The following is a 21,272-nucleotide window of genomic DNA, read 5'->3' on the forward strand; positions in this document are numbered from 1 at the left end:
AGTGATGGCAGAAAGAAAATGCTTCTCATCTCATTCCTGGACTGACCTGATCTTTTGTAGTCCAGATGTTGTCTGAACCTCCACTGTGGGAGAAGGGAGGCCTGGAGCATGCCACTTAACATGAAGATACATAATCTGATAACAATAAAGTAGAATTGTAACTTTTTGAGGTGTACCTGTGCTTTTCCTTGGTAGCGTAAAGGAGCGAGGGAGCTAAGCAGGTATTGAGTGCTATCAAAAGTTTTTAGGAATAAATTTACCAGCATGTACTGGTTTTATTGATGGAAGATGTATAGATATGCTAACCCAGCCTGTCTCAAACCCTTTACCCCAGGGGGACCCGTGAAGTAATTTTCAGATCTCAGAAAACCCCTGGTAAGATTAATCCATCGGGGGTCATTGAGAAAATGCTGCTTATATTGGTAGTGATAGATAGACTGCCACTCATACAGGAGTAGTCAGAATGGCTCCATTGCAGTCATGCAGCTGGCTGTCACATGGCATTGGACTTTGAACTATGCAGGGACCATCAGATGGGAGGTCCGTGGCCCACAGCCCATGGAATCTCTAGTCAACCCTGGAGGAGCCATGGAATCATGGCCACACATTTTCCTGTGTGCTCTGTAAAGAGAGTGGTGCCAATGTGCTGTAAATGACGCATTAAAGTTTTACTATTTTTATTCTAGTCCCGTCACGTGATCCCCTGTGTCAGCCAGCTGCTGCTGCTACAGGGGAGAGAAAAGAACGCTCGACAACGCCTGGTAACCCATAGAGCTGTGAAATTACCCATAAGCTCCTATGGCCCATCCGTTACCGGCTCTTCCTCCTCTTTCCTGCAGCTGCCAATACCTGACACAGGAGCTGGCAGAAAATAAATAAGTTCATAAATCTTTCTTACTCCGCATCGGGGGTGTGTGTAACATATTTAAGGATAGTTAGGTTTATCCCAGAATTCTACTTCACTTCATTGAAATGTAAACAAATGTAAAAAAATGACATTTCATTCACTTTTATTCAGCGCAGCAGGTTGCAATGCAATATGATTTTTTTAGCATGCAGCAGTGAAATAAAGTACTGAATGTCCTGCTTTTTCCAGCGCACACCACTGCAGAGCAGTGCTGTGAACTGAACTCCTTTCTCAAGGCAACTTGCGTTGGTGTTAGTCGGTTCACACTGGGCGACACGACTCTGTACTACTTCAGGGGCGACTTGTGCATTCCCATGCACCACGACTTCGGAGCGTCTTGCAGGGACTTCACATAATGGAAGTCTATGCAAGTCGCTCCGTGGTCGCCTCGAAGTAGTACAGGACCCTTTTTCTAAGTCGGAGGGACTTGTCGCTCCTATTAGAACGGGTCCTGTAGCAGTCAATGGACCACGAGGGAGCGCGACTTGTCAGGCTGACAAGCGCCTGACAAGTCGCGCTAGTGTGAATCGGGTCTTAATGGGCCAGTTTCCAGTTTGGGTCATAAAGTGCCCTTAAATTATTTCTTTAGGGGTTTCAATAAGCATATACTGACATTAGTAGGGTTATTAAAGCGCTAACGTGTTAATTCAGTGGGGACCTACGGATGCCAGAATGTACCTGGAGCAAATCTGCAGACAGCCAAGAATCCCCCAGACTAGGGGGGAATGGAAGTATTGCCAATTTAAGCCACGTTTGGAAGTCAACACTTGGCCTACTCCTTCCTGCAGGTTCTTATTGGTCATAGGCCAGTGGTTGTCCGCTTTTATTGCATAGTAGTCCCTGACTTCACCAAAGACCCACATATAATGTACAGTATATGTAGTGATTTAGAGAACCAGTATAAGCATACTAGAGGAAATTATGTTTAGAGTCTACAGGCTTTATTGGAGACTGGAAACATACTACAGAAGATAGTGAGAGACTGGGGACAGGTTTCATTAAAGCTGGTAGAGATTTCGCTATCCCCCCCCCCCCCCCAAAAAAAAAAAACAAAGCACTCTCCCAGTACAGACTGCTGGGGTCCATAGGCTGCACAAGTTTTAAAGGGCCGCATGTGGCCCTTGGAACCCATGTTGGACAGCAGGAGTATGGACCAGTAGTGAATAAAGCAGAGCTAAACACCACAAAACTTAAGTCCCTTCAGTGGTCCACGCTGGCATCTTCTACCCGGGGTGCTGTTCTCATTGGCCGTGCATGCGCAGGAGTGCAATCATCCTGGCACACAGGCTGGAGCTTCTCTTGCTCCTCTTGCACAGGTCAGTGTACATTACAAAGAAGATTGCAAGCAGACAGGTAGGTTTCTTTTAATGCAGTAGAGACATTGCATGCCTGTTCTGCAATGAAGAGCCTTCCTGCTGTTGGTTTTCAAAAGGGGGACTTTTGGTTCCCCTTTAGGTGGAGGTGGGGGACTGGGGCCAGACAACTTCAAAATAAAAGTCTGTGTCTGCAGAGTACAGAACCCACACAGCATTATGGCTTCTGTGTAGTTTTGCAGAACTGCTAAAAGCATATTCAGACATTGTAAGTACCTACTGTTTAGACATGTTAGCAGCTTATTCTCAAAAAGATTTCCTTTAAGGCAGAAGCTGTCCATATTTTGCTTTCTGGTGTTTTGAAGGCATCCCTGTGAATTAATTTGGCTTAAAACCGAGCTATAGATAACAAAAATTGATTTATTGCTCATCTAGCCTGATCTACAAAGCTGTTAATGTAACCAGAGTGTTTCAGTGAGTAAAATGCCAGTAAGTGTTGAGACAGGTCTGTTCAGCCACCTTCTTCCTTTGTTACTTTTTTTTCTGCTGTAAACTTGAAATAGTTTTCTGTGTGTGGATCAGAAGAGATATGGAGTTTTCTAAAACAACACAAGCTTTGTGGTTAGTCACTGCTATGGTGTCTTTAGTTGGGAGAAAGTGTGTTGATCCGATTTGGTTTATAGAAGACTTTGTGTTCCTTGAAGTAATATTCAACCTTTTTATTAAAAAAACAAAAAAAACAAATGTCATACTTGCATATTTGCTCTGTGCAATGCTTTTGCACAGAGCAGCCCCAATCCTCTTCTGGGGTACCCCGCCAGTGCTCTAGGACCCTCCTGTTTGGCAAGTTCCCCCACAGAAGACCGCTTTCCATGGGGACACCTGTGCGGTCTCAGCCTTGCTCCCTCATCACAGCATTTCATTGCTATCGTATTGCCCAATAAGGAGGGAGACAGCGGCGAGTACCACTGCTCTCCTGCACATCGCTGGATCAGCCTAATCCAACCCAGAGATTTTCATGAGAGCAGCAGTCTCCCTCCTCCCTGGGCAGATTGATAGCAGCGGGAGTCAGACCAAAGTAGTGCAGGTATACATACTTGAACAGTTGTTATTGAAAAACATGAAGTGTGTCATGTCGTGTCGTTTTAGTGTTCAAAGTCGCAGGGTGAATGAAGTCTAAATCAGCGAAATACTTGTTTTCTCATTTTACGTTATTTCTCTGCTCTCATCCCCGGGGCCCCTCTCTGCTCTCATCCCCGGGGCCCCTCTTTTCTCTCATCCCCGGGGCCCCTTTCTGCTCTCATCCCCGGGGCCCCTCTTTGTCTTCATCCCAGGGTTCCCTAAAATATTACCCGTGAAAGGGATCTTAGGACAGTAAGGGCTTTACATTTTACATTCACAATTTCTGGGTGGTAAAACCTCATAGTTTAGCCCTGTTTTTGCCCCTGCCCCAACCACACCCCCTTTTAAATACAGTGACCAGGGTTGTACACATGCTGCAGCAGGAATTGGATACCCTGTCATGCTTGGCATGGGGCTGCTCTGCAAAATCTGTGCAGCCTTGTGCAGTACAGTGACCAAGTGGTTAAAGTAGGTGATAAGGAGGCATTCTATTGCCTCCTCATCAGCTGCTTTAGCACCTTGGATCCCACACTAGCATGCTGCAGCTGTTGGCATTCCACATGGTTGCAGACTGGCCCTATTCACTTGAATGGGTCACGAACACCCGCCAAAAGCAACAGGGGGTATAATTCCTGCTGCAGCAAGCGTACATCCTCAGCTGCTGCCTCTGCAGCTAAAGGGGTAGGGACCAACGTATGTAATGTGGGCAGTGTGGCTTGAGTGTTGCAGGGACACAAGGGGGCCCCCATGATCTCCTATTGCCCGTGGGCCCATGAGTTGTCAGTTCGCCCCTGATTGGATTCCGATTTCCCCATAGAGGAGAGCAGGACTGTGTACGTATCCGCTCTGCACAGTGAGTGGACAAAAGACCTGTCACCTGCCTGTTCAGTAGGGATCGGCGGAGCGATCCCCCCACTAAACAAGCAGAATCTGTAACCGAGGCGCCCGTGTGAATGGACCCTTAAATTGAAAGTTCAATTGGACTTTATTCGAATACTGTGATGGGCTGGGATTTCCTCCATTTCCCTTTGCTGTATTCTGGGTTTCATTTACATGCTGCACATATTTCTGTGTGTACACACTGTGCTGTATTTTCCTGACACACATGGTCACACGCTGTGGAAGCCCAGACAGAAATTCTGTTCATTTCGCACAGTGTGGAAGCTCTGTATATTTTAATAGTCTTTAAACGCTAATACGTTATGTTATTAACATACCTAGGCTAAAAGTCCACAGCTGTGCTCCTGTAATTGGGATGACTGGAAGATAATTACCCTATATACTTTATCTTCACCCGTAAAGGTTCTCTTTACTTTGGCAACTGCCCCCCTCCCCTTCCCAATTGGAATTCTCCAGCGTAGAAGACCTCCGTCACCAGGAAACATAGAGTGCAGCAGTGCAGCTGTATGGCCTGATGTATGAATGGGTGCTTTTCAACTTTTCCACCAATTAGGGAACTCAGCGGAGTCTTTGCCAGGACCAGTGACCCAGGCATAGTCCTCTGGGGAATGGACTTTAAATTACAGCCAAGAATCTGGTGAACAGAGCCTCACTGTATGAGCTGTGTCTGTGTTAACTCATACAGTGTAACTATTGTGCCCCATCTTTGCTTCCCAACGTCCATGATTGTGATTTCACAAGAAAAGCGAGACGATTACTGAATTTGGTTTTTATTGCTCCCTTTTATTTTGCAAAAATATCTGTAAGGGGGCTAGGTGGAACTTGAAAACCCTTTTTTTTATACATTGGCTTCTAAGTCCATCTCCAGGGAAAGGAGAAATGGCTGCCCCTGCATTGCAGTGGTTAAATGCTCAATTAGATCTGGGGGGGGTCAATTTTACTTACACCTCGTCAGCCAGCGCGCTCCTCTTGTCTCCTACGCTCTGGCTGTGGTCTCTCTGTGTCGTCCTGTCCAGTGCAGGGCTATGGCTCTGTTTGATTTTATGATGTGTGAGGACTTCTGACCGCCAGGGCATAGGGCCGAGAAGGCTGCAGGGAACTGATCTTACAGCCTTGAGGGGGAGCCTGCAGGAGAGAAAAATCACACATAAAATATTAAAATTTTGACATAAAAGATTGCAACGATCGCCATTTTATTCTCTAGGGCAGTGATGGTGAACCTTGGCACCCCAGATGTTTTGGAACTACATTTCCCATGATGCTCATGCACTCTGCAGTGTAGTTGAGCATCATGGGAAATGCAGCTCCAAAACATCTGGGGTGCCAAGGTTCGCCATCACTGCTCTAGGGTCTCTGCTAATATATATATATATATATATATATATATATATATATATATATATATATATATATATATATATATATATATATATATATATATATATATATATATATATTATATAATTTTTTTTTTTTTTTTTTCCTTTTCCTGGAGTTTAGCTTCCAAGGCTAAGTTCACCTTTAAGAAAAAAAAAAATAAATGCACATATCTTTTTTTTTTTTTAAGAGCCTGCAGAGCATTGCACTCGCTATCAGTAGATCAGTTACATTGCCGGAGGAAGTGTCCAAGAACTACAAAGGGCGCTCATTATTGCCCTCGCAGTTCATTGAGAACTATAAGCCATAGGCCACGATGACACTTGTGGGACTTGTAGTTTATTCACAGATTTCTGTGTGGGCGTAGCCCAGCACAACCGTGCTGCTTTTGAGCAGTGACAGCAGGTTCGACTAGAGTCCAGGGGTCTGTAAACTATGTCCCTCCAGTTTTTCAGGAACTACCATTCCCATCATGCTTAGTCGGATTTGTGAATGTCAGAGTTTTGCAATGCCTCATGGGTCGTGTAGTTCCGCAACAGCTGGAGGGCTGTAGTTTGGAGATCCCTGGACTAGAGAATCCTCTGCCAGCTGTTATGGGGGGGGGGGGGGGGGGGTGATGCAGGAAGCGAGGCGGACCTTACACCTTAAATATGGGTATGACATGCTCTTAAAGCAAACCTTATAGCGATCTGTAGATTTATGCTATTCTGTCTTGAACCCTCTGATGACACAGCTTTTCATGATATCACTCTTTGTAGCTGAGAATGTGGAGCTGTTTAGAAGCAGAAACATCTTGGTGTTGAGGTTGTTTCTCACAAACCAACATGAAATCATTGTTACATATCCCAAAGGGATTTATTTTCATGCCACTGGGAAAAGCAGTAGAGGGTTTCAGGACATGATTTAGCAGTAACACATGGGTCCCTGGTTTGCAATTGATTTTTTTTTTTGTTGTCCCCTTAAAAGGTAATTTTCTTAAAGCAGACCTTGCACTTAAAGACAAAGTCCACTTATCACATTGGCTAGAACCCCCCAAATCTCCTATTGCTGAATTACAGCAAGAAAAAAGTGTTACAAATAAAGTAACTATAAAACCTACTTAACCTCACCCCTGGCTTCTGCTCCCTGTGGGGAGGTGAGGTTGACAATGAGATTCTCCCAGTGAGATTGTGGGAATGTTGAAAATCCCAAATCTAATGAGAAGACACTCCTGCACTGTGCTGGAGCATCCTCACTAGATTTAGGATACTCAACATTCCCAGGATCACACTAGAATAGGGTTTCTCAACCAGGGTTCTATGGAACCAAAGGGTTCTTCTAGAGGTTGGTAGGGGTTCCATGAGCAATGTCTGCCTCTCAGATAAGTTCCCACTGACACTAGTGATCTTTTTAGCGATCTGTAATGGGGTAATTCATCCGAAAAGCGTAAGGAGCATTCTTCCCACTGTATATCTGTCCTGCTCAAGCCCACCACTACGTCAAAGTACCCCATTGTCAGTGGGTCCTACACTATCCATAATAAAGGATGAATCCAGCCTCTCTAACCCTTGGAGACAACACTCCTTGCATGGAGAGATGTGCTAATGCACTACAAGGGACTCCTCCTATATCCACTTGATAGTGGACACTGATAGAGTACAGGTGTGTGGGATGGGTGGGGTGCTCAACCTCAGAAGTCTGGTCAGACCGAATACATAATAAACAAGCAAAAAGTTGGGGGAGCAAACCCTGAACATGTATTTCTAAAGCTTTCTCCCAGCAAGGAGTGTTGTCTCCAAGGGTTAGAGAGGCTGGATTCACCCCTTTTTTATGGATAGTGTAGGACCCACTGATAATGGGGTACTTTGACGCAGTGGTGGGCTTGAGCACGATATGGCCATATGGTGGGACCAAATCCCCATTTTTATTTATGGATTGTCTCCATTTGATAGTCATTTCTTTTGCATGTGTGCGCTATTCTTTTTTAATATTCTTCCCACTGAACATCACACTAATGTATCCTGAGTTGTAGATATAGGAATTTTGAGCAGGTTTCCTCTGTGTTGAAAAGGTTCAGAAAGGGTGCTCTAGAGGGATCATGACATCACCCTCAGGTAGGCACCATGGACGGAAAGCTGGGAGTAAAGTTGGATACACACTATCCAACTTTTGTGGTTAGATTACCTTCAGATTTACCTTTTCTATGTAGTGCAAGGGCCTTCCAGATTGCATACAAATTGAAAGTGTTTAGGTTTGACCTCATATTATATGGTTTTGGTAAGTCTAAAGGAAAAAGTCTTCAGAAAATTGTATAGTGTGGATGGCCCATTAGGGAAGTATATTCACTTTTGCAACAGATGATTTTTCCCCCCATCAGTACCGTGAATTGAGATGGAGGGTTGGGGGAAGCCTGGTACGATAAGCTGACCTTCATTTTAGTGTAAGGTCCACTTTAAGAACATTTCTCATCCGACAGTTTGAGCATTCTTTGTTTGCAAAACTGTTCATTGTAGTTGAATTTTTTTTACCTATATTTTTATGCAAACAAGTTATAAAATCGGATTCCTTCAAAATTTATAATAAAAGGAAAAGTGGATGCCATCTTTATCAAAATGTTGCATTGTTGGGTGATGGTAGCATCTCTCCTTCTAGGTTTTGTATTTATTAGAAGCCAAATAAAGTACGCAGTATGTTTAATGTGACTTGCAGGAGTTGAGTCAGTGCAGACTGGATGCAGAAGCTGTAATTCCCATATTACCTCTGAAGAATAGCTACATCCATGCCAAGTCTCGTCTGCTAATCTAGGCCTAAGTGTCCAAGCAGATTCTTGGATTCTGCACAGAATTCCTTCTTTTTCAGTCCTGGAGTTTGAAGCCAAGTGACTTACCATCAAATACTTTATTTTTATATTAATGATTGCGTGATGATGACTAGTAAAAAAATCCTTAGAAAATTGCCCTTTCAGCTTAAAAATAAAATTGTCCTTAGATTTCACAGGCCCTGTGTAAATAGGGACTTTTGGAAATAGAAAAAATCTCAGGATTTAAAATTTGACGCTCTTGTAGCACAGATATGTTCTAATAAAGTTTCCTTATAATAAACCCATTTCAGCTTTCGTATTTACTGTATACATTCTTAACATTTGTTGATTTAGGTTATGCATCTTATTTATCACATCATAGAAATCTGGAATGGTCCATAGAAAGTGCAGTCTTTTGTATTTCTAAAGATGTCTCATGGAACACCAACTGGATTTCACGTTCTATGATTTTGTCTTCCCTGTCTTACGGTAAATCTCATTATAGTGTACAGTTGACCTTTGGGTGGGTAAAAATCTCTTTAAACTGTACAACCACTATTGACCAGAGCAAACTTTTACATTTCTCCTATGAGCCTGTTTATTCAGCAACAACTTTGTAATTTCTTAAGGTAACAAAGTAATACATCTTTCTTTTGGTGGTATTCTCTTTTTAAAATAATTGTATCTGTTATACAGTCCACTGACAAAGAAAGTAACGAAACTAAAAGAAAAAATACATTTCCTAATTTGATCAGTGAGTGTTAAAAAAAAATGTTAGAGGAACTGCAGTCCGGTCACATAATTTGTAATAAATATTTGCCATTCTGAACCCCCCCCCCCCAATCACTTTGCATAATATTTTATGTATTACCTGTACTGTGATTCTGTACTTGCCAAATATGCTGCAGAAATCTCTCTAATATATCAGCCATTTTAACTGTGGGCAGCTGAAGCCGCTGCCTGTTCAGTTCCTGAATTTACATAGACACACAGAGACACACACTTATACAGACAGACACACACACAGCACTGCTTGCCTGCACATTTCTCCTCTCTTGATGAATACTCAGGAATCTCTGTAGTCTCCTCTTATCACCGCCTTCATCCAGCCCCCTCCAGCTCTGCAGCTCTTATTGGCTCTCCTATGACTCCTCCCTCCTCCTTTGCTGACCAACTCTAACGAGCGAGAGAGAGCGTTGTGCATGATGTTATTAGACTAGGGCTAGGCAAATTACCAGACAAGAAAGAGGAAGTGGGCTGTATAAGATATTTACTAGCAGAATTTTTTTTTTCACTATCCAAAATTAAAACAAGGGCAGAAGATTTTAATAGGTGGAAAGCTCTTTTGTCCGAGGGCTGTCTTGTCTGTTGAAAAGTGCAAAAGACTGCACACGAATTTTGTCGGCCAACAACAGCCGACTGCAGAAGTGATGTCATGTGATGGTTAACTTTCCTTGTCTTTTTTTTCTTTTCTGAGCATGCCCAGGCTTGCAAATCTGCTGTCTGTCGGCTGAAATCTGTACTGACTGGCGAACAATCGGCCGTTCTGGTGTTGGCCAACAAAAATTTTAATGCCTGCACGACAGATTCTGTTCGGCCGAAAATGCGCTGTCGGAAGCATCATACTAACCACAAACTTCCCAGTTGATTAAAGGTTTTCAGTTTATGCCTTGGGTTATTTGTTTATTGAATTGCAAATTTCCATGTCTGCATTTAGATGTTAACCTCCTTAGCGGTATTCCCGAGTGTGGCTCGGGGTGAAATTTTAGTGCCATTAGCGGTAACCCCGAGCCACACTCAGGGTACCGCCAGGGAGCTTCGCTGGATCCTGGATGAGGTTACTTGCCTTGTCCCTGGGATCCCGCGATGTCACTGCAGCATACGGCGGCCGGATCTTCCGCCCGATGCTGTGAGAGCCCCGGCTTCTATCTCCTGCGACGCTTGCAGGGGGGTGGAACCAGCGGCAAATTTGAAAAGTAAAACACACAAACACACTGATATATTGTAATCCTATTGGATTCCATTACAAAATAAAATAAATTGACATTAGTTTGCCCCCCTGTGCCCTTTCCTGCAGTTTTACTGTAATATATATATATATATATATATATATATATATATATATAGTGTGTGTGTATGTATGTGTGTATATGTATATATTGTGTGTGTGTGTGTATATGTATGTGTATATATATATATATATATATATTAGAATTTATGATTTTGTGTTTCAAACTTTATCATACCCAAGATGTTATAAAGAAGAACGCACAGTAATAAAAAAATCATATGTAAATAGTTGGTTTGGGCTTCTCGTCCTTAAGAATTACATGCAAAATAATTGTACCGCTTTCAGCACCTAAGATCTGAAATAACCATACCGCCAGGGAGGTTAAACTGTTTTTCTGCGCAATAATAGAAAGAAGTGGAATAATTTATTTAACATTTAATTAAAGCCAGTATTAAGATGGTAGAGCTGATGATCTCTCTGCCTTTTCCCACAGATGATAGCGTTTCTGCAGCAAGCACTTCTGATGTGCAAGACCGTTTATCTGCCCTGGAGCTGAGAGTCCAGCAGCAGGAGGATGAAATCACTGTGCTTAAAGCTGCCTTGGCTGACGTGCTCAGGCGTCTGGCTGTTTCCGAGGATCAAGTGGCAACTGTGAGAAAAGCACCTCCTAGCAAAGGTAATTCGATCTTTTTACTGATGTGCACTACATTGTTGACTGTAAGAAAACCGAAGCGTTTTTACACAATCATTGGAAGTTTACATTTGATGGCTGGAATGCAGTCTCAGGCTTGGAATTTGGTGTTCCCAGAGTATGATTGTATCACCTAATGGAAGATTTCAAGCATAAGGTTAAAGTAGAATTACAGCCCTAACCTAGCTAGCCTTAAAAATGTGCCCTCCCCCCCCCCCCCCCTAATAAAACCTATGCTGACTATATGGCATGCAGGTACTGCCACACTGCTCAACTCCAGTGTAAGATAAATGAAAGACATGATTCAGTTCAGATCCCAGCTCATCCATCATGCCCCCCTTACGTTTTTCACCCACACTTGACTTGTAACTTGTGTTTGAATAAAAGATGTACATACCTATTTTCAGCCTGCACCAGTCCAGTCAGGTGATCTCTCTGTCAGCCAGCAGTGGTTGCAGGGGAGAGGAAAGTGCGCTTGATGACGACTGAGATTTCCAGGAGCACTGATGTAATCAGTAGTCTCCTATGTCTCAGCCGCTGTCAGCACTTCCGCCTCTCCCCTGCAGTTTCCGCTGGCTGACACGATCAAATGACTGGACCAGAGCTGGCTTCAAAAAATATAAGTATATATGTTTTTTTTGTGTTTTTATTTTTTTTTTTACACAGGTTAGTCACCATGGGTGTTAGGAAGGGGGATGAAGACATCTTTAATACTAGTTGGGTTTAGGCTGGAAGTCTTCTTTAACCTAATGCAACACTAGGATGCAAGCTATTGTTGGGATGCATGCATTCTAATGATCATATCATTCAAAGCTATGTAATATACTTACTAATACTACCTCTTTTTAATTAAATCTTAAAGTACAACTATAGGCAAAACCTTGTTTTTTTTTTTTTCATTTTGCATTTAGTAGGGGAAGGTTATAACCCCTGGAAGGTTTTTTTTTTTTTTCTTGCCTTCTGTGTTCCTTTGGAGAGATTTCCCTTCACTTCCTCTCCCAAAGTCAAAATGGGAGAGGAAATCTCTGAAAATTAAGGGAATCTTTTGAGGTTTCCCAGGCCATCAGAACTAGTGTCCCTTTGGAAGATTTCCCCTCTATTATTGTTCTGATGACAACTCAAAATGTGGGATTTTTCTTTTACTTTCAATGATTGTGGTAAACAGGACAAATGGAGAAGATTTATCTCCCTAACTGGGAAGGAGGCGGCAATAAAAAAAAAAACTGACAAGTGTTCTAATCCATTTTCCCTCTGTCCAAAACTAAAAAAAAAAAATTCTGCCTTTTTTGTATTTTCACCCACTGTCAGCGTTACATGTGGCACCTCTGGGTGTGTTCGTTGCCTGAGTCTCCCTGCTGGGCTCCCGCCACTGGCCACTTAGGCTGGGTTCACATATATGCTAGTTGGATGCATTTTAGACTGCATCCAATTTGCATGATGTATCTCAATGTGCGGTTTTGAAAAGGGTCCTGTGCATTGTCCCCTCAAATTCATCGAAAAACTTGGCACTGAACCAGTGAACACAAACACTCCGGACTGCAACCCACAGCCGGACATGTGTGAACCCAGCCTAAAGCTGGACACACACTATACAACTTTAGTTCAATTTCCTTTAGGTTTATCTTCAATTATGTAGTGCAGGGGCCTGCCTGACTGCATACAAATTTGAAGTGTTTAGTTGTGACCTCATATTATTATATGGTTTTGGTAAATCTAAAGGAAAAAATCTAAAGAACTTTGTATAGTGTGTATCCAGCCTTAATCCGTATTGTGTACCTGCGGCTGTGAAGCAACACTCTAGTGATGTAATAGGTGGGAAATTGGGGAGCCACAGCAAGCATAAGGCTAAGTTCACATGTAGGCGGTTTGGGGCGTTTTTCTGCTATAGGATCAGCTCCAAAAACGCTCAACAAGACAAATCCTATTAATTTCAATAGCCCCTGTTGACATCTGAGTGTTTTATGGTTTTAAGCAAAATGCCCAACGCTCAAAAAAGTACAGGAGCTTCTTTTTGGGCAGATTACAGGCGTTTTTATTTTTTTCCATTTGGTCACTTGTCAACATAAAAACGCCTAAGAAATGCCTGTAAATAGCAACGCCAAGATGTGAACGTAGCCTAGAGGAGGAGCAGGAATCTGATACATTGGAAGTCTTGAATGATGAAGTGAAGATTCCGTTCAGCAGAGGAAGTACTGGGAAGTACAGACATACCCCACTTTTACATACATGCTCTGGTCCCATTGTGTACTTAAAACGAAAATGTACTTAAAGTGAAGCAATACCTTTTTTCATTTCTCAATGCATGTAAATACACTAGCTCCATAGGAAATCTTGGTCAGCTTGACATGGCACTGCTCCCAAAAGTGACAAGGACACCAAGCTTGGGGAGCATGTTAAGGGGATCCAGGACTATGACATGGTAGATTACCTAGGCAAGCTGGCCAGCCACAAATAGGATATGTTGTAGTCCTGGGCCCCCTCTCGGTGCTCCCTAAGTTTTGTATCCCTGTCACTTATGGTTTGGGAGAGTGCCATGTCAAGCTGACCGAGATTTCCTATAGATGCCAATGTTCAAAAACCAGGAGTAGTGCCATGCCAAGCTGACCAGGCTGTGTCCGTACTTGCGAATGTATGTAAAGTGAGTGTACTTAAAACGGGGTATTGCCTGTATTATTAGGGCTGGTGGTAGACATTTGTGACTGGTCTGGATTGCACCTTGGGATTCCGTATTATTAGGGCTGGTGGTAGACATTTGTGACTGGTCTGGATTGCACCTTGGGATTCCGAAGACTCTATTTGTAGTAAATATTTTATGAATGCTCTTTAGCTCTCATAACCTCTTCCTCTATGCTTTGTGTAGAGGTGGAGAGCAACAATTCCTCAGAATTTGAATAGACAACACAAATGGCAAAGATAAATCCCCAACTCCCCTAATCTTTCATCACCTCCTTCTGATCAAACTCTCATGATAACATGTTTAGTCCTGGGAACACCATTGCTTTTTTCATTTTACTGCCAAGCCCTATTGCTGATCCCGTATTGACAGATACTGAAGCCATCCTATGAAGTGTCATATTCACTCACTCACTGCATGTAATTCCTAGCAGTTAGAATGCCCCCAGCTGCTTCTGTTCTCATGCTTCCTTACCCAGATGACCTACACCTTTTAGCTGCTACAATAAATATGCAATAAAAGGGGTATATGGGGGGGGGGGGGGGGGGGTGCTAGCTTTTAAGGCCTAAGAAGAGTTTGTCATTTTAGATAGCAGGCCTAGACTGGAAATGTTGCAGCTCTTTCAGTGTCTAATTGGCTGCTGTGTCTGAGAACATCTGTGGACTGGTAATGCCAGCATAGTGAGCCACTGTTTACACTGAATAAGACTTTGAAATTGTGCGACTTGGAGTCCCACAGTTTCAAAGTTGCAGATTAGTGCAACCCATGGTGCAACTTGGCCGATATCCGTGCACAGATGTCTATGAAAGTCGCACCTGAAATCACAAAAAATAGTGCAGGGACCTTTTTTTAAAATTGGTGCGGCACTGCAAAGTATTTGAACAGTTCTATTGCCGACAATAGGGTGTGACTTGTCATGCGATTTGGACCTGTCAAATTGCATGACAATTCTCACCAGTGTGAACTAAAGTCTCCCAGGTTTAGATAGGAAATGTCTTTTTTGCTGGGTGAAAAAATCATAAAAATCTAACTTATTGGTAAGCTACAATATATAACGTTTTGTTTTTTTGGTTTATTACTGCTTTACCACTTTACCTTAGATGGACGTTCTTAAATTTAGTTTCTTACACCAGGATGATGCCTGTAGCTATAGGCATCATCCCGGGATTTATTTTATTTTTTTAAGCCAGGGATTTCCTGTAATATAAAAGCCATCCTAGCAGCTAATTAGCCGCTGGATTGCTGCATTTACAGGCGGTGAAAGGGGACTTCTCGGGGTAGAAAGATCCCCAGATGTCTCCTTAAGAGGACCTGTCATGCCTTATTTCTATAACAAGGGATGTTTATATTTCTTGTTATAGGAATAAAAGTAATTTAAAAAAATTAACCACTTGCCGACTGCCGCACGACTATTTACGTCGGCAGTCAGCCCCTCACAGGCAAAGTGACGTAGATCTATGTCGCTAGCCTGTGAGGGTCTAGGGAGCGAGCGCGCGCCCCTGAACCCCCATGTCCGCCGGTCACTCGGCGATCGTCGGCGCAGAGGGAGAAAGGCAGGCGGCTGATGTAAACAAGCCGCCTGTCATTCTCCCCTGTGTAGAAACAGTGATCATATGGTTTTACTATGTAGGACCGTTGATCACTGTTCCTGCACCTCAAGCCACAGCCAATCACAGCTAGAATCATGCCCCTAGGGACACACACCACCCCTCCCTCTCAAAGTTAACCCCTTCACTGCCAGTGTAATTTTACAGTAACAGTGCATATGTATAGCACTGATTACTGTAAAAATGTCACTGGTAACCCCAAAAGTGTCAAAAATGTCAGTCAAGGGTCCGATCTGTCTGCAGCAATGTCGCAGTCCCACAAAAAAAAAAAAAAATAGCAGAAAAAAAAATCGCACAGGTGATCAAATACCACCAAAAGAAAGCTCTGTTTGTGGGAAAAAAAGCGACCTTCGTTTAGGTACAGCGTCGCACGACGGCGCAATTGTCCGTTAAAGTCACGCAGTGCCGAATCGCAAAATAGGCCCTGGTCAGGAAGGGGGTAAAATCTTCCGGGGCTTAAGTGGTTAAAGGAACAGTGTACAAAAAATGACCCCTGTCCCCCAATGTTTTCGCGCAACAGAAAATGCATATAAAGGTCACACGCACATATGTAAACAGTGTTCACATGTGAGGAATTGCCGTGAATGTAATAGTGAGAGCAATAAATCTAGTGCTAGACGTGGTTCATTAGGGACCAGATGAGATTTGATCAATCTGTGTGAAGGCTGGTTGTAACTAAGTCAATCCATCGATTAATTTACTTACAACCAACCTGTTTAATTTTTTTATGCAATTACTGCCAGTGGCTATAGCTGCTAGCAGTAATCCTTGTGTTTTGCCTGCTGGGAGTCTCTCTGCCGGCAGAACACAATAGCACTGCGGTAGGGATTCTCCCATCCACACTTAACCCATGATTGCAGGAAAGAAAATCAAATTATCTATGGCTTACCTTAGACTTTAGTGGCATGACCAGTCTAATTCAAATCCTCTATTCTCATGCATGGGCAAAAAATTAGGATGGAGAAGGGGGGGCAGGGTGGGTTCAAAAATAATTCTTACATACACTTGACAGTTTTGCAGATTGTGCATATGAAAAGTTGTGATTCATTTCTTTAATGTGGTTTGCATTGGGGTGCTGATTTTGAAGAAACTTATTTTTTAGCACTTTTTTTTTTTGCATTATATACTTGTTATGGGAGCAAGACCGTTTAGATTTTGGGCCAGTTCACACCAGAATGCAGTGCAGGAATTGTGCGTTTCCTGCACCGCATTCACACGCACTGTCCTTGCGATCTGCATGCGGGTGCCTATGTAATTTTAATGGCACCCTAAACGTAGATTGCAAATGCAATGCATTTGTGGGCACCTAATCTCATGATACCGTGTGTTTTTAAAAGTAGTGCATGCACTCGTTTTCTGCGTTCTATTGTGATTTACATTTCAAACGATTGGGCTGCAAAATCAAATTACATGGGACTGAGCTGGTTCTAATCCACGTGTTACAATGTGATTCAGATGTGAACTGGCGTTAAAGATATAAAATATTGGTAATATGGGCTTTGGGTGAATGAACTTCTTTAAAATGTGCCAAAAGAAAAAGCATGGGGTTTCTGGTCCCCAAATTATACAGATAAAGCAGCTCTCACACATCTGTTTTCCTTCTTTCAATTTTACGAATAGCTGAAATACATTCTTCAGCCTGTGCAACAGAATTAAATCTTTATTGTATAAGGTGATGGCTGTAATTGGTTTCCTGCATGGACCTATGTTTGTTCAGTCTAAGCTTCCTCTTCCTCAGTGGCTTTATTCCCTTTGGACTACAAATGTCTGGATGGGAAATGGTAACAGTACTTTCACACATTTTCTAAAGACGTATTTCAGTAAAGGATGTCACTCTGACTCAAAATATCCTCCATTAAACCATTAGTGAGAAGCAGAGACACAGTATCTCTTCCTGATGGCCGTCAGGAAACAAAAGTGACATGTTTATGTTTGCCATCGTGCCTAGCTGTGAGGTTGTGGAAGGACAATGCCGAATGCGGTTTTTGTTCCCAAAAAAGCTAAATATGTATATAAGGGCTGCATTCATCCTAAACATACTCCTATATAATCATTCTACCTTAAAATGGTTCTAAAAATAAGGTTTTTTTATCTTAATGCATTCCATGCAATAAGATAAAAGCTTTCTGTGTGCAGCAGCCCCACTCAGCCCCCCTAACACTTGCCTGAGCCAATCTCGATCCAGTGATGTTGTGCAAGAGGCTCGGCTGTCCGGTCCCTCCTCATTGGCTGAGACTACGGCAGGCTCCATTGGCTTATGCTGCTGTCAATCAAAGTCAATAAGCCAATGAGAAGGGAGAGGGGGCGGGCCAGGCCGCAGCTCTGTGTCTGAATGGACACGCACAGCAGTGGCTCTGCTAACCCCATAGCGAGCTGCTTGCTGAGGGGGCACTCAGCAGGATGAAGGGGCTAGGAGAGCCAGAGAAGGACTCAAGATGAGAAGGGTCCAGGCTGCTTTGTGCAAAACCACTTCACAGGGCAGGTAAGTTTGACATGGTATATGTGTATATATATATATATATATATATATATATATATAAGACTTTAGTAGCACTTTTAAAGGCTGAAGGTTTTTTACCTTCATGCATTCGATGATGAAGTAAAAAAAACCCCTTCATTGTGTCTCCCCCCCTCAGCCCCACCTAATACTTACCTAATCCCAATCTGGATCCAGTGATGTTCATCAGAGCCTAGGATCTCCTGGGTTCTCCATTGCTATCAATCTCAGCCAGTGAGGCAGGATCGGGGTGCGGGGGCTGTGTCTTATGGACACAGAGAGCCAGCTCGGGAGTGAGCGCGCGTGCAGGACGACACCCATAACAAGCGGCTTGCTATGGGAGCACTCGGCAAGGGGGAAGGCCCCAGAGCATCGGCAGGCGACCCATGAAGAGGATCGGGGCTGCTCTGTGCAAAATCCTTGCACAGAGCAGGTAAATAGGACATGTTTATTGAAAAAAAAAAAAAAATATTCCTTTAGAAATGCTTTAGGCATGCCTTTCCTGCACATATTGCCTGCTTTTTAAACCACTTCATACTCCTCTCTTTCATTTACTGCCCTCTTTCATACCATTTACACTCCTCTCCTGTACATACTCTGTCCCCTGTCATAACCGCAGCACTTCTCTACTATAAACACGGCCCCCTGTCATGCCCTCAGCACTTTTTCTTCACATACTGCCTGCTATCCCACTCTCCATACTCTTCTCCTGCACATGCTGCCCCCTATCCTACCTTCCACTCGTTTCTTCCACATATTGCCACCTGTCATACCTTCTGTAGTCCTCTCATGCTCATACTGCCTCCTGTCATACTCTCCACACTCTAATCTACATATTTCCACCTGTCATAAATTCAGCACTCCTGTCCTGTACATACTGCCCCTGTCATAACTGCAGCACTTCTCTCCTGTACAACTCCAATTCCAAAAAAGTTGGGAAGCTGTGTAAACAACACACTGCTCAAAAAAATTAAAGGAACGCTTTTTAATCAGAGTGCAGCCTCAAGTCAAGTAAACTCCTGGAATATTGATCTGGTCAGTAAGTAGCAGAGGGAGTTGAATTTCATTAACACCAAAGCAGCTGAAACTAACAGGTGCACGAGATGGGCAACAATGAGGCGACCTCCAAAACGGGAATGATTTTACAGGTGGAGGCCACTGACTTTTTTTTTTTCTTTTTCCTACGCATGTTTTCTGACTGTCTTTAACTAGTTTTGCATTTGGATAGTCTGTGTCATTGCTGGTAGCATGAGGCAATACCTGGACCCTATAGAGGTTGCAGAGGCAGTCCAACTCCTCCAGGATTGCACATCAATAAGTGCCATTGCCAGAAGGTTTGCTGCATCTCCCAGCATAGTCTCAAAACTCAAAAGCATAGAGGAGATTCCAGGAGACAGGCAGTTGCTCTAGGAGAGCTGGACTGGGCCTGTAGAAGGTTCTCAACCCATCAGTAGGACCAGTATCTGCTCCTTTGTGCAAGGAAGAAAAGGGTTTTTTTTTTGTGACTTTAAATGAGGCATGTGATAAACTGGCCATTGACTATACAAAAAATAAAATATGAGGTGTATATATATGTGCATACCCATCCAAACAAAAACATGAGTAGGTACACATGTATATTGATTTATTGTGTATGCACAGGTAGTAACATCGTAGAGACAGTAGATGACATACAATAATCCCAATGACCAGAGCATATAAAAAATATATACAATTACATGTTCAAATGGAGTATAAAAACAACATGAAATAAAGTGTAACAAGATAGTACATAATCCACAGAAATGGCATCATAATTGCTCTACGCGTTTCGTGTTGTGTAACACTTTCTCAGGAGCTGGTGCAAATGATTAACTATAAAAAAGAGAATATCATGAAGTAATGCATATAGTAGTATACATGCCCATTGAAAAAGGTATTAATTGTATAGGGTTGCTTACAATGAAATGAAGCTGTTGCCTCAAGGGACTCGCCAAGGAAGGACCCCTGTATACCATCTGAGCTGAGGGAGCAATACCAGGCATGCATAGGGGGCGAACCATAGAAGTACAGTGACAGAATCTTGGTAGTAGGAAGAATGGTAGACATCTCAATAAACATCCGATATAATATCTAGGATTGGGTTAAATCTATATATAATAATAATTTGTATATTAAATTGTAATAGTAGTATAGTAACCAAATATTGAGTAGAACCGATTGGTGAGTACCAAGATAGGAAAAAGAACCCGAGTGACAGACCCAACATAGAGTATCCCCATAGTGTGTACATGCTGAAAGTGTCAGAAAAACGTGCAAGTAGAGCATTGAATGATGTGAAATGATAGTGAAGATGAAATGAGTGAAGAGCATCACAAATGACCCAGGGTGAAAATTGTGAACCGAGGTGGTTGAAAAGATAAGATAAAGTGAATTGTAGTGATAGTGAGACCAGCGTGGGGAAACAGACCCCTGTTACAAAGAATAAAGAGACATATGAAAATTAAGAGTGTAAGGTAAGAAGAAAAAGATCCGAAGTATTACCGATTTGTAGCTAAGTGCCTTCAATAAATAGTCAAATGAAGAAGTGAAGAGTTGTTGCACCCAGACACACACCGGGAGGGCTCCCAGCGTCACGCTACCATTCCAGAGTGGAGACACCGGCGACCGCCAGCTGGATGCTGAGCGGAAGTCGGCGCCTCGTGGGGGAATGTAGATGGTATGTCGGTGTGCCGGTCTGACGGCCAGAACAGTGGCGTCTTAAACCAACACGGAAGGGGCGTGGCACCGATGCGCCGCGGCCAGACCCGCCTCCACCCCCGCATCACAAGGATGAAGGAGGAAGGGGAGGGAGGCAGGAGCGCATCGCAGCTCCCGGGACAGACAGGAAAAGGAGAAGCAACCAATTGGCAAGTCCCAAGGGAAAAAGCAACAATATGCCCTGAACGAGACCTCTATCAGTATTATGGTAGTATACAGATTGTATAGATTGCAATAGTAATAAAAAATAGTAGTTATGGTTGCCGACCCCCATATAAATAGGGCCATGCCCCCTGAACGTGACAAAAACGTTTGTACTGGTACAGGGTTAGTAGTTAACCGACCCCAATGGTCCACAGTGTCAGCCCCCTGAATGTAACAAACGTTTGCACTTGTACAGGGGATGGTCCAGAGAACCGCACGTCTCCATCCCTGATAATTAGAAGGAAAACAAGGGGAGTCGGGACTTTAAATGAGGTTACAAAAACTTTTGTATCTCCATCCCTAATATTAATATGAGAAAAGGGGGGGTTTTTTGGGACTTTAAATGAGGCGTGTGATTGGTTGCTTCTCCTTTTCCTGTCTGTCCCGGGAGCTGTGATGCGCTCCTGCCTCCCTCCCATTCCTCCTTCATCCTTGTGATGCGGGGGTGGGG

The 21,272-nt window shown here is 43.2% G+C and overlaps 1 protein-coding gene across 6 annotated transcripts in view; it reads left to right on the forward strand.

The window, feature by feature from the left end:
* Positions 1-21,272, forward strand: part of EML4 (EMAP like 4) — a 351,241-nt gene that overhangs the window by 208,863 nt on the left and 121,106 nt on the right. For all 6 annotated transcript variants that reach the window (XM_082252333.1, XM_082252336.1, XM_082252331.1 and 3 more), the window contains exon 2: positions 10,903-11,085. In XM_082252333.1, the coding sequence (XP_082108459.1) occupies positions 10,903-11,085 (183 nt within the window). The remainder of the gene's footprint in view (positions 1-10,902; positions 11,086-21,272) is intronic.

The sequence above is a fragment of the Pelophylax lessonae genome (genome assembly GCF_965119305.1).
Source record: "Pelophylax lessonae genome assembly, chromosome: 3".
In the NCBI taxonomy this organism is placed as follows: domain Eukaryota; kingdom Metazoa; phylum Chordata; class Amphibia; order Anura; family Ranidae; genus Pelophylax; species Pelophylax lessonae.